The sequence below is a fragment of the Haliotis rubra genome, unplaced genomic scaffold (assembly GCF_003918875.1).
Source record: "Haliotis rubra isolate DU_JTF1 unplaced genomic scaffold, ASM391887v1 Scf922, whole genome shotgun sequence".
Classification (NCBI taxonomy): Eukaryota; Metazoa; Mollusca; class Gastropoda; order Lepetellida; family Haliotidae; genus Haliotis; species Haliotis rubra.
This window is the reverse complement of record NW_025767660.1, coordinates 291,680-304,623: the sequence shown is the minus strand read 5'-3', so window position 1 is coordinate 304,623 and position 12,944 is coordinate 291,680. Positions and strand designations below refer to the sequence as shown.

General features: G+C 42.6%; 1 protein-coding gene across 1 annotated transcript in view; it reads left to right on the top strand.

The window, feature by feature from the left end:
* Positions 1-12,134, top strand: part of LOC124264418 (protein crumbs-like) — a 65,373-nt gene extending 53,239 nt beyond the window's left edge. Inside the window, exons 3-4 of the mRNA XM_046699160.1 lie at positions 11,684-11,783; positions 12,097-12,134. Of these exons, the coding sequence (XP_046555116.1) occupies positions 11,684-11,783; positions 12,097-12,134 (138 nt within the window). The remainder of the gene's footprint in view (positions 1-11,683; positions 11,784-12,096) is intronic.
* Positions 12,135-12,944: the final 810 nt, after the last annotated feature.

The window sequence follows — 12,944 nt, the reverse complement described above, 5'->3', positions numbered from 1 at the left end:
ATAACACTTACACTAGGGATCTTTGACAGTTTGGTCCAGTCCACCAACAACGGCTGAACTAAGGATCTTTGACAGTTTGGTTGAGTCCACCAATAACGGTTACTCTACGGATCTCTGACAGTTTGGTCCAGTCCACCAATAACGGCTGAACTAAGGATCTTTGACAGTTTGGTCCAGCCCACCAATAACGGCTGAACTAAGGATCTTTGACAGTTTGGTTCAGTCCACCAATAACGGCTGCACTTAGGATCTTTGACAGTTTGGTCCAGCCCACCAATAACAGTTACACTAAGGATCTCTGACAGTTTGGTCCAGTCCACCAACAACGGCTGAACTAAGGATCTTTGACAGTTTGGTTCAGTCCATCAATAACGGTTACACTAAGGATCTCTGACAGTTTGGTCCAGCCCACCAACAACGGCTGAACTAAGGATCTTTGACAGTTTGGTCCAGCCCACCAATAATGACTGAACTAAGGATCTTTGACAGTTTGGTCCAGCCCACCAACAGCGGCTGCACTATGAATCTTTGACAGTTTGGTCCAGCCCACCAATAACTGCTACACTAAGGAGCTTTGACAGTTGGCAATATCGGATGAACTAAGAAAATTTGACAGTTTGGTGAAGCCCACCAAAAACGGCTGCACTAAGAATCTTTGACAGTTTGTTTCAGTCCACCAAGAACGGCAGCACTAAGGATTTTTGACAGTTTGGCCCAGCCCACCAATAACAGTTACACTAGGGATCTTTGACAGTTTGGTCCAGTCCACCAACAACGGCTGAACTAAGGATCTTTGACAGTTTGGTTGAGTCCACCAATAACGGTTACTCTACGGATCTCTGACAGTTTGGTCCAGTCCGCCAATAACGGCTGAACTAAGGATCTTTGACAGTTTGGTCCAGCCCACCAATAACGGCTGAACTAAGGATCTTTGACAGTTTGGTCCAGCCCACCAATAACGTCTGAACTAAGGATCTTTGACAGTTTGGTTCAGTCCACCAATAACGGCTGCACTAAGGATCTTTGACAGTTTGGTCCAGTCCACCAACAACGCCTGAACTAAGGATCTTTGACAGTTTGGTTCATTCCACCAATAACGGTTACACTAAGGATCTCTGACAGTTTGGTCCAGTCCACCAACAACGGCTGAACTAAGGATCTTTGACAGTTTGGTCCAGCCCACCAATAACGGCTACATTAAGGAGCTTTGACATTTTGGTCAAGCCCACCAATATCGGCTGAACTTAGGATCTTTGACAGCTTGGTCCAGCCCACCAATAACGGCTGCACTAAGGATCTTTGACAGTTTGGTCAAGCTCACCAATAACTGCTACTCTATGGAGCTTTGACAGTTTGGTCCAGTCCGCCAATAACGGCCGAACTAAGGATCTAAGACAGTTTGGACAAGCCCACCAATAACGGCTGCACTAAGAATGTTTGACAGTTTGGTCAAGCCCACCAATAACTGCTACACTAAGGAGCTTTGACAGTTTGGTCCAGCCCACCAATAACAGTTACACTAAGGATCTCTGACAGTTTGGTCCAGCCCAGCAATAACTGCTGAACTAAGGATCTTTGACAGTTTGTTTCAGTCCACCAATAACGGCTGCACTAAGGATCTTTGACAGTTGGCAATATCGGATGAACTAAGAAAATTTGACAGTTTGGTGAAGCCCACCAAAAACGGCTGCACTAAGAATCTTTGACAGTTTGTTTCAGTCCACCAAGAACGGCAGCACTAAGGATTTTTGACAGTTTGGCCCAGCCCACCAATAACAGTTACACTAGGGATCTTTGACAGTTTGGTCCAGTCCACCAACAACGGCTGAACTAAGGAGCTTTGACAGTTGGCAATATCGGATGAACTAAGAAAATTTGACAGTTTGGTGAAGCCCACCAAAAACGGCTGCACTAAGAATCTTTGACAGTTTGTTTCAGTCCACCAAGAACGGCAGCACTAAGGATTTTTGACAGTTTGGCCCAGCCCACCAATAACAGTTACACTAAGGATCTCTGACAGTTTGGTCCAGCCCAGCAATAACTGCTGAACTAAGGATCTTTGACAGTTTGTTTCAGTCCACCAATAACGGCTGCACTAAGGATCTTTGACAGTTGGCAATATCGGATGAACTAAGAAAATTTGACAGTTTGGTGAAGCCCACCAAAAACGGCTGCACTAAGAATCTTTGACAGTTTGTTTCAGTCCACCAAGAACGGCAGCACTAAGGATCTCTGACAGTTTGGTCCAGCCCAGCAATAACTGCTGAACTAAGGATCTTTGACAGTTTGTTTCAGTCCACCAATAACGGCTGCACTAAGGAGCTTTGACAGTTGGCAATATCGGATGAACTAAGAAAATTTGACAGTTTGGTGAAGCCCACCAAAAACGGCTGCACTAAGAATCTTTGACAGTTTGTTTCAGTCCACCAAGAACGGCAGCACTAAGGATTTTTGACAGTTTGGCCCAGCCCACCAATAACAGTTACACTAGGGATCTTTGACAGTTTGGTCCAGTCCACCAACAACGGCTGAACTAAGGATCTTTGACAGTTTGGTTCAGTCCACCAATAACGGTTACTCTACGGATCTCTGACAGTTTGGTCCAGTCCGCCAATAACGGCTGAACTAAGGATCTTTGACAGTTTGGTCCAGCCCACCAATAACGGCTGAACTAAGGATCTTTGACAGTTTGGTCCAGCCCACCAATAACGTCTGAACTAAGGATCTTTGACAGTTTGGTTCAGTCCACCAATAACGGCTGCACTAAGGATCTTTGACAGTTTGGTCCAGTCCACCAACAACGCCTGAACTAAGGATCTTTGACAGTTTGGTTCATTCCACCAATAACGGTTACACTAAGGATCTCTGACAGTTTGGTCCAGTCCACCAACAACGGCTGAACTAAGGATCTTTGACAGTTTGGTCCAGCCCACCAATAACGGCTACATTAAGGAGCTTTGACATTTTGGTCAAGCCCACCAATATCGGCTGAACTTAGGATCTTTGACAGCTTGGTCCAGCCCACCAATAACGGCTGCACTAAGGATCTTTGACAGTTTGGTCAAGCTCACCAATAACTGCTACTCTATGGAGCTTTGACAGTTTGGTCCAGTCCGCCAATAACGGCCGAACTAAGGATCTAAGACAGTTTGGACAAGCCCACCAATAACGGCTGCACTAAGAATGTTTGACAGTTTGGTCCAGCCCACCAATAACTGCTACACTAAGGAGCTTTGACAGTTTGGTCCAGCCCACCAATAACAGTTACACTAAGGATCTCTGACAGTTTGGTCCAGCCCAGCAATAACTGCTGAACTAAGGATCTTTGACAGTTTGTTTCAGTCCACCAATAACGGCTGCACTAAGGATCTTTGACAGTTTGGTCCAGCCCACCAATAACGGCTGAACTAAGGATCTTAACAGTTTCGTCAAACTCACCAATAATGATTGAACTAAGGATCTTTGACAGTTTGGTCCAGCCCACCAAGAACGGCTGCACTAAGAATCTTTGACAGTTTGGTCCAGCCCACGAATAACGGCTGCACTAAGGATCTTTGACAGTTTGGTCCAGCTCACCAATAACGGCTGAACTAAGGATCTTAACAGTTTCGTCAAACCCACTGATAACGTCTGAACTGAGGATCTTTAACAGTTTGGTCCAGCCCACCAACAATGGCCGAACTAAGGATCTCTGACAGTTTGGTCCAGTTCACCAACAACGGCTTAACTAAGGATCTTTGACAGTTTGGTCAAGCCCATCAATAACGGCTGAACTAAGGATCTTTGACAGTTTGGTCCAGTCCACCAACAATGGATGAACTAAGGATCTCTGACAGTTTGGTCCAGTCCACCAAAAACGGCTGAACTAAGGATCTTTGACAGTTTGGTTCAGCCCACCAATAACGGCTACATTAAGGAGGTTTGACAGTTTGGTCCAGCCCACCAATAACGGCTGCACTAAGGATCTTTGACAGTTTGGTCAAGATCACCAATAACTGCTACTCTAAGGAGCTTTGACAGTTTGGTCCAGTCCGCCAATAACGGCCGAACTAAGGATCTTTGACAGTTTTGACAAGCCCACCAATAACGGCTGCACTAAGGATCTTTGACAGTTTGTTTCAGCCCACCAATAACGGCCGAACTAAGAATCTTTGACAGTTTGGTCCAGCCCACCAATAACTGCTACACTAAGGAGCTTTGACAGTTTGGTCCAGCCCACCAATAACAGCTACACTAAGGAGCTTTGGCAGTTTGGTCCAACCCAGCAATAACTGCTGAACTAAGGATCTTTGACAGTTTGGTTCATTCCACCAATAACGGTTACACTAAGGATCTCTGACAGTTTGGTCCAGTCCACCAACAACGGCTGAACTAAGGATCTTTGACAGTTTGGTTTTAGCCCACCAATAACGGCTGCACTAAGGATCTTTGACAGTTTGGTCAAGCTCACCAATAACGGCTGAACTAAGGATCTTAACAGTTTCGTCAAACCCCCCAATAATGACTGAACTAAGGATCTCTGACAGTTTGGTCCAGCCCACCAACAACGGCTGCACTCAGAATCTTTGACAGTTTGGTCCAGCCCACGAATAACTGCTACACTAAGGAACTTTGACAGTTTGCAATATCGGATGAACTAAGAAAATTTGACAGTTTTGTCAAGCCCACCAAAAACGGCTGCACTAAGAATCTTTGACAGTTTGGTTCAGTCCACCAAAAACGGCTGCACTAAGGATCTTTGACAGTTTGGTCCAGCCCACAAATAATGGCTGCACTAAGGATCTTTGACAGTTTGGTCTTGCTCACCAAAAACTGCTACACTAAGGAGCTTTGACAGTTTGCAATATCGGATGAACTAAGAAAATTTGACAGTTTTGTCAAGCCCACCAAAAACGGCTGCACTAAGAATCTTTGACAGTTTGGTTCAGTCCACCAAAAACGGCTGCACTAAGGATCTTTGATAGTTTGGTCCAGCCCACAAATAATGGCTGCACTAAGGATCTTTGACAGTTTGGTCTTGCTCACCAAAAACTGCTACGCTAAGGATCTTTGACAGTTTGCAATATCGGATGAACTAAGATTATTTGACAGTTTGGTCCAGCCCACCAATAACGGCTGCACTAAGGATCTTTGATAGTTTTGGTCCAGCTCACCAATAACGGCTGCACTAAGGATCTTTGACAGTTTGGTCCAGCCCACCAATAACGGCTTCACTAAGGAGCTTTGACAGTTTGGTCCTGCTCACCAATGACGGATAAACTAAGAATATTTGACAGTTTGGTCCAGCCCACCAATAAGTGCTACACTAAGGAGCTTTGACAGTTTGGTCCAGCCCACCAATAACGGCTGCACTAAGGATCTTTGACAGTTTGGTCAAGCCCCCGAATAGCGGCTGCACTAAGAATCTTTGACAGTTTGGTCCAACCCACCAATAACTGCTACACTAAAGAGCTTTGACAGTTTGGTCCAGTCCGTCAATAACGGCCGAACTAAGGATCTTTGACAGTTTGTTTCAGTCCACCAATAACGGCTGCACTAAGGATCTTTGACAGTTTGTTTCAGTCCACCAATAACGGCTGCACTAAGGATCTTTGACAGTTTGGTCCAGTTCACCAATAACTGCTACACTAAGGAGCTTTGACAGTTTGATATTGGAAGAGTACCTGGGTTTGCTGCCAGGAACACGACCCTTCTTGGCAATACAGAAGCTGGCAGCGTTGTGGACAAAACCTGTAGAGAGGGTTACTGTGCTGAGTGTGAAGGGGGCGAAGGTACCTGTCCAAACAGCCTGCCTGTGACAGGATCACCCGAACCCTCTTCGCTGCATTTTATCATAAAATAATCATATCATATTTACGCTGTTGCTATGGAAACCCGCACACTAAGAAAGGACTGCCGAAAGTCTTCTTTGATTGGCATTCTAGAAGTTGGGTGGATGAAGAATGAGGACTATGTTTATAAATATACAACTTCTTTATTCTGTATAGGGAGCCAATGACCTGTAACAGCGGCAGTGTTGGGTCATAAAGGTAAATGCACGTGCAGTTCATGATAGTTACCTGTGCACTGCACAGTGATAGACTGTTTGGATCATTCACATTGACTACTTCTAGCTGTCATCATGAAAGCTTATTCAGATGATGCTAAATGTTTAATTAGAAATGTGTTGAATTTTTTTTAAAAAGAGAGCAAACGTAGCAAACCGATTTATAAGGTGTCGGATTACATGAAACGTACAACTTTTGCTCTTGGCATGAAAAAGAACATCGTGCTAAAAATTGTGAAACATAAACCAACAACCAATAAACAAAACCTTGTACAAAAAGGTAGGCATCCAAAGTTAGATTCTCAGATAGCTGACCTACATTGACGAACGTTGACCTTTATGACCCAACACTGCCGCTGTTACAGGTCATTGGCTCCCTCCCTCTGCAAGCCGTCTGCGTTCTGCTGTTTATTTTGTTGACAGTTACATAGACAGATTATTTAATACAAATGCATAAAATCGGTGATTTACAATGTGATTAGGTTGTCTGACAAAACATCCACTTGCACAGTTTGAGATCGATTGGGTCATTGGATGAAGAGATATTTACAAAAAACCGGGTCCACATGCATTTCATGCCAAACTATATACATAAATTATAGAGCTGTGCATGCACAAGCCGCCAGACTGACTGACTGAGTTTAGTTTCACGCCGCATTTAGCAATATTCCAGCAATATCACGGCGGTGGACACCAGAAATGGGCTTCACACATTGTACCCATGTGGGGAATCGAACCCGGGTCTTCGGCGTGACGAGCCAATGCTTTAACCACTAGGCTACCCCACCGCCCCACAAGCCGCCAGAAGGCTATAAGAGACTCAAAGAGCGTTAAAATACGTGAGATGGATAAAATGATTAGGTATTAACTATAGTTTTATTAATTCATGTAATGAATTATGATTTTTAAATTAAGACATATTGCATCAACATATATATGTACTTGGTGTGACTATTGAGGGGGATATGAAAATACTTTAGCCTACTTACGTCAATAGAAAATATCCTACGGGATACTAGCTTATATCATGTGTGGATGTCACAGTATATTGTTTCTCCTAATGCTTTAAAAAGTAATGTTAAAAGGATTCTTATTGCTCAGTTTTATCAATCATGGAATGCAACAGTAATTGCTACCTCAAAAGGTAAATATTACAATCTTTATAAAGAATTACACTATGTAACCCTAAGAAATAGATATCTGCCAAAGTATTTTTGTAATAATCCCTCAATAGATAAAAATTAGACCTCAGTTATGAAATCCAGTTCTAAACCACTCACCTTGAAATTAGCCAAATACATCAAGGAAGGTTTACTGAACAAATGAGATCTAGCATGTGCATAATTGTAATCTTGTTTGTTATTGTTGCCATGTATAAACTCATACTGTTCATATTGTAAATTATCTGTATGTTCTCTGTGTCACAACATGCATATGATTTATGAGAATAAAATTCTTCTTTTTCTGGTAGCGATGGGTCAGTCAAAGGATTAGTAATAAATGTTTTGAGAAGGGCACAGGAGATTGGAGCGTGTTGTTACTATACGTACCTTCGAGTGACTCTGGGCCAGCTCATTAATTAAATAGGGGTGGATAACATGGCTCAGTTAATTAGTGTACTCATTGGGTCTGTCTTTTGGGAGTGAACCTTTGTGACCCGTGCGGCCCGCGCCCCTCTGGAAGGATTTCATATTGGCGTATGAACATCAGACCAACTATAAACAAGAACGACAACTCGTTCGAAATGTTAAACCAACATTGCGTGATTGAACAGTTACACTTCAAACGGGCGAAAACACATGAAATATTTTTATTGTTGTCGGGCATAGAAAATGCCACTGAAACGTCAATATGAAAGAAACAATTAAACTGAAAATGCAATGTAACCCTGTTCAGTCGATGTGCCAACAATTTGGTCATACTTTATTACATTTCTTTTATAGCTGAATATTCGATAACGCTTAAGACGTGTCCAAATTAAGCATGTTGATTGTATGACAGTTGTATAACGGTTTAACCTTATTAAACACCCGGGTCCTGCTTCATTTTAGTCCAGGATAACTGAACAGGAAAACCTTAAGGTATGTTTGCTCTCTGATCAGTGCCATTTGACTTTTCTATACCAGTTATCTATATTTCTCGAACATTATGTTATTTAACGAATAGTGAGTGAGTATGGTTTTACGCCACTTTTAGCATCATCCAGCAATATCACGGCGGAGGACACTAGAAATGGGCTTCACACATTGTGCCCAACCCGGGTGTTCGGCTTGACGAGCGGACGTTTTAACCACCAGGCTGCCCCACTGCCCCAATTTAACGGATAAGAGCAAGACTTCTTTTGTCTTATCCAATAAGCTTTTTGGATTTTGCAGACATCATAAAAAATGTATGCGTGTGCGTGAGTGAGTCCAAATATTTCAGCCACACAGCTATGGGATTTAGCTATGGATGAAAACCAAACATTTGCCATCTTGCTCACGATTTGGTGAAACATTATAAGGCCTAATTTACAAATCGTCGACAAAGCATATTGCCGTAAACTCTCATTTTGTACATGCGTGCATGTGATGAGTGATATTATTTTACGGACCTCACGCACAATTAAAGAAATCATCCAACTTCACAGAAAAAAAACCCCCGAAAACGTGTTCTTGTGTGTTGTACATACAAAAACGTGTTCTTGTGTGTTGCAAACCGAAACATGAGTCTCATTAAAATATTCAGACAATAACCTGCTTTTCTGCCGGTCCGAATTTTCTCATGTGAAAGTGAAAATAGACATCACAAACAACTATGGTTACACGGAATTCCAATTTCGTGTTTCATAAGAAAATGGTATTTACAAATGAATTTTAAACTTTAATAACATCGTATTTCTATAGTTTATGTCAAGGTGTAGTCTGCATGACCCTAAGACGTCACAGACTGCCCCTGTTTGATGAGGTCGTAACATGATTCGCAATGCATCTGGCTCACTGGTTACACCTGTTATGTGTTTTTTTGCGCTTATTCAGTGTAGTGCTGTAACGCACAATGTGATTGATATAATATCAATTTCGTACCAGACCGCCAAACTTTTCTAGCGGCAGAGCCTCGTTTTGAGATTTCCACGATTTCCAGGTTTCCGTTTGTCAGAGTACGCTGTACGACAGAGCACGCTGCACGACGTGTTTGCAAGGATTGGAAAGAGCGTAGTGTTGCAATATACAAGTGCTTAGATGTATCAAATAATACTAATTAATATTTATGTATCCAGTTAAATGAATTGGTCTAAAAATTCTGGACTGGTTATTATACTAAGTTGCGCAATAGGATGGAACCCAGTCAACAGGAAACGAGACTGTTGTATAATCAATGTTTTGACTTGAGATACAAAAACGTGTTCTTGTGTGTTGTAGATACAAAAACGTGTTTTTGTGTGTTCTTGATACAAAACGCGTTCTTGTGTGTACTTGTAACAAAAACGTTCTTGCTACAAAAAACTGTTCTTGTTGCAAAAAAGAGTTCTCGTGTGCCCTTGTTGTAAAACGGGTTCTCGTGAGTTCTTGTTACAAAACGTGTTCTTGTGTGTTTTTGTTACAAAAACGTGTTCTTGTGTCTTTTTCTTTGCTTGTATGCAGCACTATACATACTGTATACTGCAGATATAAATCAGATCTAATCAGAGTCTACATTATACAGGAAGTAACGCTTTAATCACAGAACCAACCATGAGGCTTCACGAGAGCTGTCAGCTGATGTTATTTCTACACGTGTCGGCCATCTTTGCTGAAAGAAGACGTGTTGCTTTCAAGAACTGCCTCTCATCAAAAACCGACGATGATCTGATTACAGTCAAGGCTGTCAGAAGCAGGACCGAGTGCTCTGTGCTCTGTCTGAACGACCCAGGCTGTCTGTCAGCCTCCTACTGCAAGACACCTGGTGGCCTCACGTGTCAGCTGAGTGGGCGTTATTCAGACGGAAACTGTTCCGGGTTCGTTTCTAATGTGGACTGCACCATGACTACACTTGTAAGTTATTTTTGGTTTTTGTGCAAAAGAAATATAAAAAGTGCCATGTTACCTCCATTATCCATATTTAAATCCCTCAGGACATCCTAGACCTAACTGGTACAATACAAAGGCAATAGGTGACCTAGTGGGTGAAGCGTTCCCGGGTTTGATTTCCCACATGGGTACAATTTGTGAAGCCCATTTCTGGTGTCCTCCGATTGGATATTGCTTAAAGCAGCGAAACCCCTTATCTTACTCAAACACTCGTCATCATCAATCTGTCAGCATTTTTTTTCTCTGTTTCCCTCCTGTCCTGAATTTTCCTTCCGATCTGAAATAATTAAAAAAAATGTTCTTACCTCATTTTGTCACGCCGATGTGGAAACGTATGCCCTGATGTGACAAAAAAATACTCTTCCATTGCATGCTTATCAAAACCCAGATAAGCTTCATCTTTCTTCAGCCCGTGAAGGTCTGGGTTAGAATATTGATCTTCAGTAACCCATGCTTGTCGTAAAAGGCGACGAACGGGATCGGGTGGTCAGGCTCGCTGACTTGGTTGACACATGTCATCGGTTCCCAATTGCCTGCAGATCGATGCTCATGCTGTTGATCATGGGATTGTCTGGCCAGACTCAAAATACGACTCACTGACCTTCCTTTCATGCTTGTCTCATTTTACGATTTACCTTTCACGTGTGCCTGTACTTCGTTAAACATGACCACTCCCTTCCCCCGAACCTTCCCTTCCCCCACCCCCTTTTAAGGCATATATTGTAAAGAACACTTGACATTATATTATTACGTAATGTCCACTTTAATGACCATCCCTAAATATGTTTTTTATTGTGAATGGCCTGTCATAGCCATTGTTCGTTAGGGACCCTCCCCTGATTTCATCTGACCCGTCCCAACCCATAAACAATGGCCGGTCCCTTGCTAACCTTCAGTAACATTGACTGAATTAGTTCATGTAGAAACTGACCGTGAACCTTACTTCCTGTTTACATCAAAGCGTCAGTACATCGATAAATTCACGCTGTTGGTGTTTTGTTGATTGTACATCTCCTGCAGGTAAAGAATTAATTCAGATTTATGGATTTACAATACACTAGGTGTGACTGGTGGTAGGTTTCACGCATGGTTACAAGAGAAGTGTTTGTTTGTTTGTCTGTTAACGACACACATCAAGACATCAACTACATGACGGCAGCATGACATAGTTGGGTTGCCATGGTTACTGTTGATACAAACATGCTTACCATTTCCGCAACCCGTGAAGGTCCGAGTTAGAATATTGATCACCCATGCTTGTCGTAAGAGGCGACTAACGGGATCGGGTTGTCAGGGTCGCTGATACATGCCATCGGTTCCCAATTGCGCAGATCGACGCTCATGTTGTTGATCACTGGATTGTCTGATCCAGATTCAGACATTTCCAGAGTGCAGTTATTTCTGAAATATTCCTCACTACGGCACAAATTGTTTTCGTTTTGTTTTTAAAACATGTAGTACTGTTATCATACTAGTATTTGTTTTCAGGTTCCTCAAAATCCTTGACTAGACTGAGTGTCATTAATTCATTGTATCATGAATGTAACAAATATGTGCAAACTTTCTTTGTAACAACCTTCCTCCGCAGATGAATCCATGTGAAAATGGCGGAACGTTCTACCCCGGAAACAGGACCTGTCAGTGTGTCAATGGCTTCGTGGGGGATTACTGCCAACGACGTTATCGAGGTACGTCATTTACGTTGCCGATTATTATCTTATCTTTCACATATATTTTCCACAAATATGAAAATGTGATCACTATTAAAATCTTACGATTGCAACCTTTTACACCAGTTTAGATCGTGTAAACAAAAGGCACTCGGATGTAAATATACTGACAAACAATAGAAACGCGTAGTCATGGTTTGCAGTATCAGACATGATCCGTTTGTGTGCTCAAGTGCATCTCGATACAATCGATTTTACTGATGTGAAATACAAATATCACCATGGCACATGTTTTGGACACCGTCTTTAATTCTGTGCACTGACGTTTCAGAGCTACTCTTTGCCCCGTCAGGTATTCATGGAGAATAAAAGTTGTTATTCATGCTTTCAAGTTCTTCAAAATGCCCCTTTGTCAAATGTTACAAAGAATCGAAAATGTTTTTTCAAGAGTTTCAGCATATGCATAGGTCTCTGCATTCCTATTTTGTATCGTGCTGATCACTGGATTGTATGGTCCAGACTCGATTATTTACAGAACGCCGCCATATAGCTGGAATATTGCTGAGTGAGGCGTAAAACTAAACTCCCTCACTCACTCCTATTTTGTATGTTTCTTTATAGATTGCATGGAGACACCAGGGCGATCTGCGATTACACAGTACCTCATTCAACCGTGGGGGAGTACCAACATCTATGAGTGGTTTTGTGCCTTATCGACCTCAAATTTGACATCTGTGACACAAGTTATGGAATACTTTAACTCAAATGTTGCACTGACGTGGCAGGAAATGAGAGACGGTTTTACGACTAAGTTAATATTCCATTTCCTTGGCCTGGAGCTCCTACACCGCTTAACCAATCAGGGAGTGTACGATATGCTTGTCGTGCTGGGCGCTACTGGCAAGGACGCTGGCCATCTGATCTACAAGAGCGTACGAGTGGACTCCGAGGCTGAGGGTTACGCCTTGCACTGGGATTCCTTTCACAATGATCCAAGTGATGATCACCCGGGCAGCGATCAGTATTTAGATGGATTTGGAGGTGTAGGGGATTCAACCAAGAATTTGAATGGAGCACGCTTTGGTACCATCGACCGTGACGTCAACGACTGTGCCCGCGTCTACAACGCTTCGTGGCATTGTATTGTTGCGTCGTCAGCAGTGGTGACGTCATTCAAAT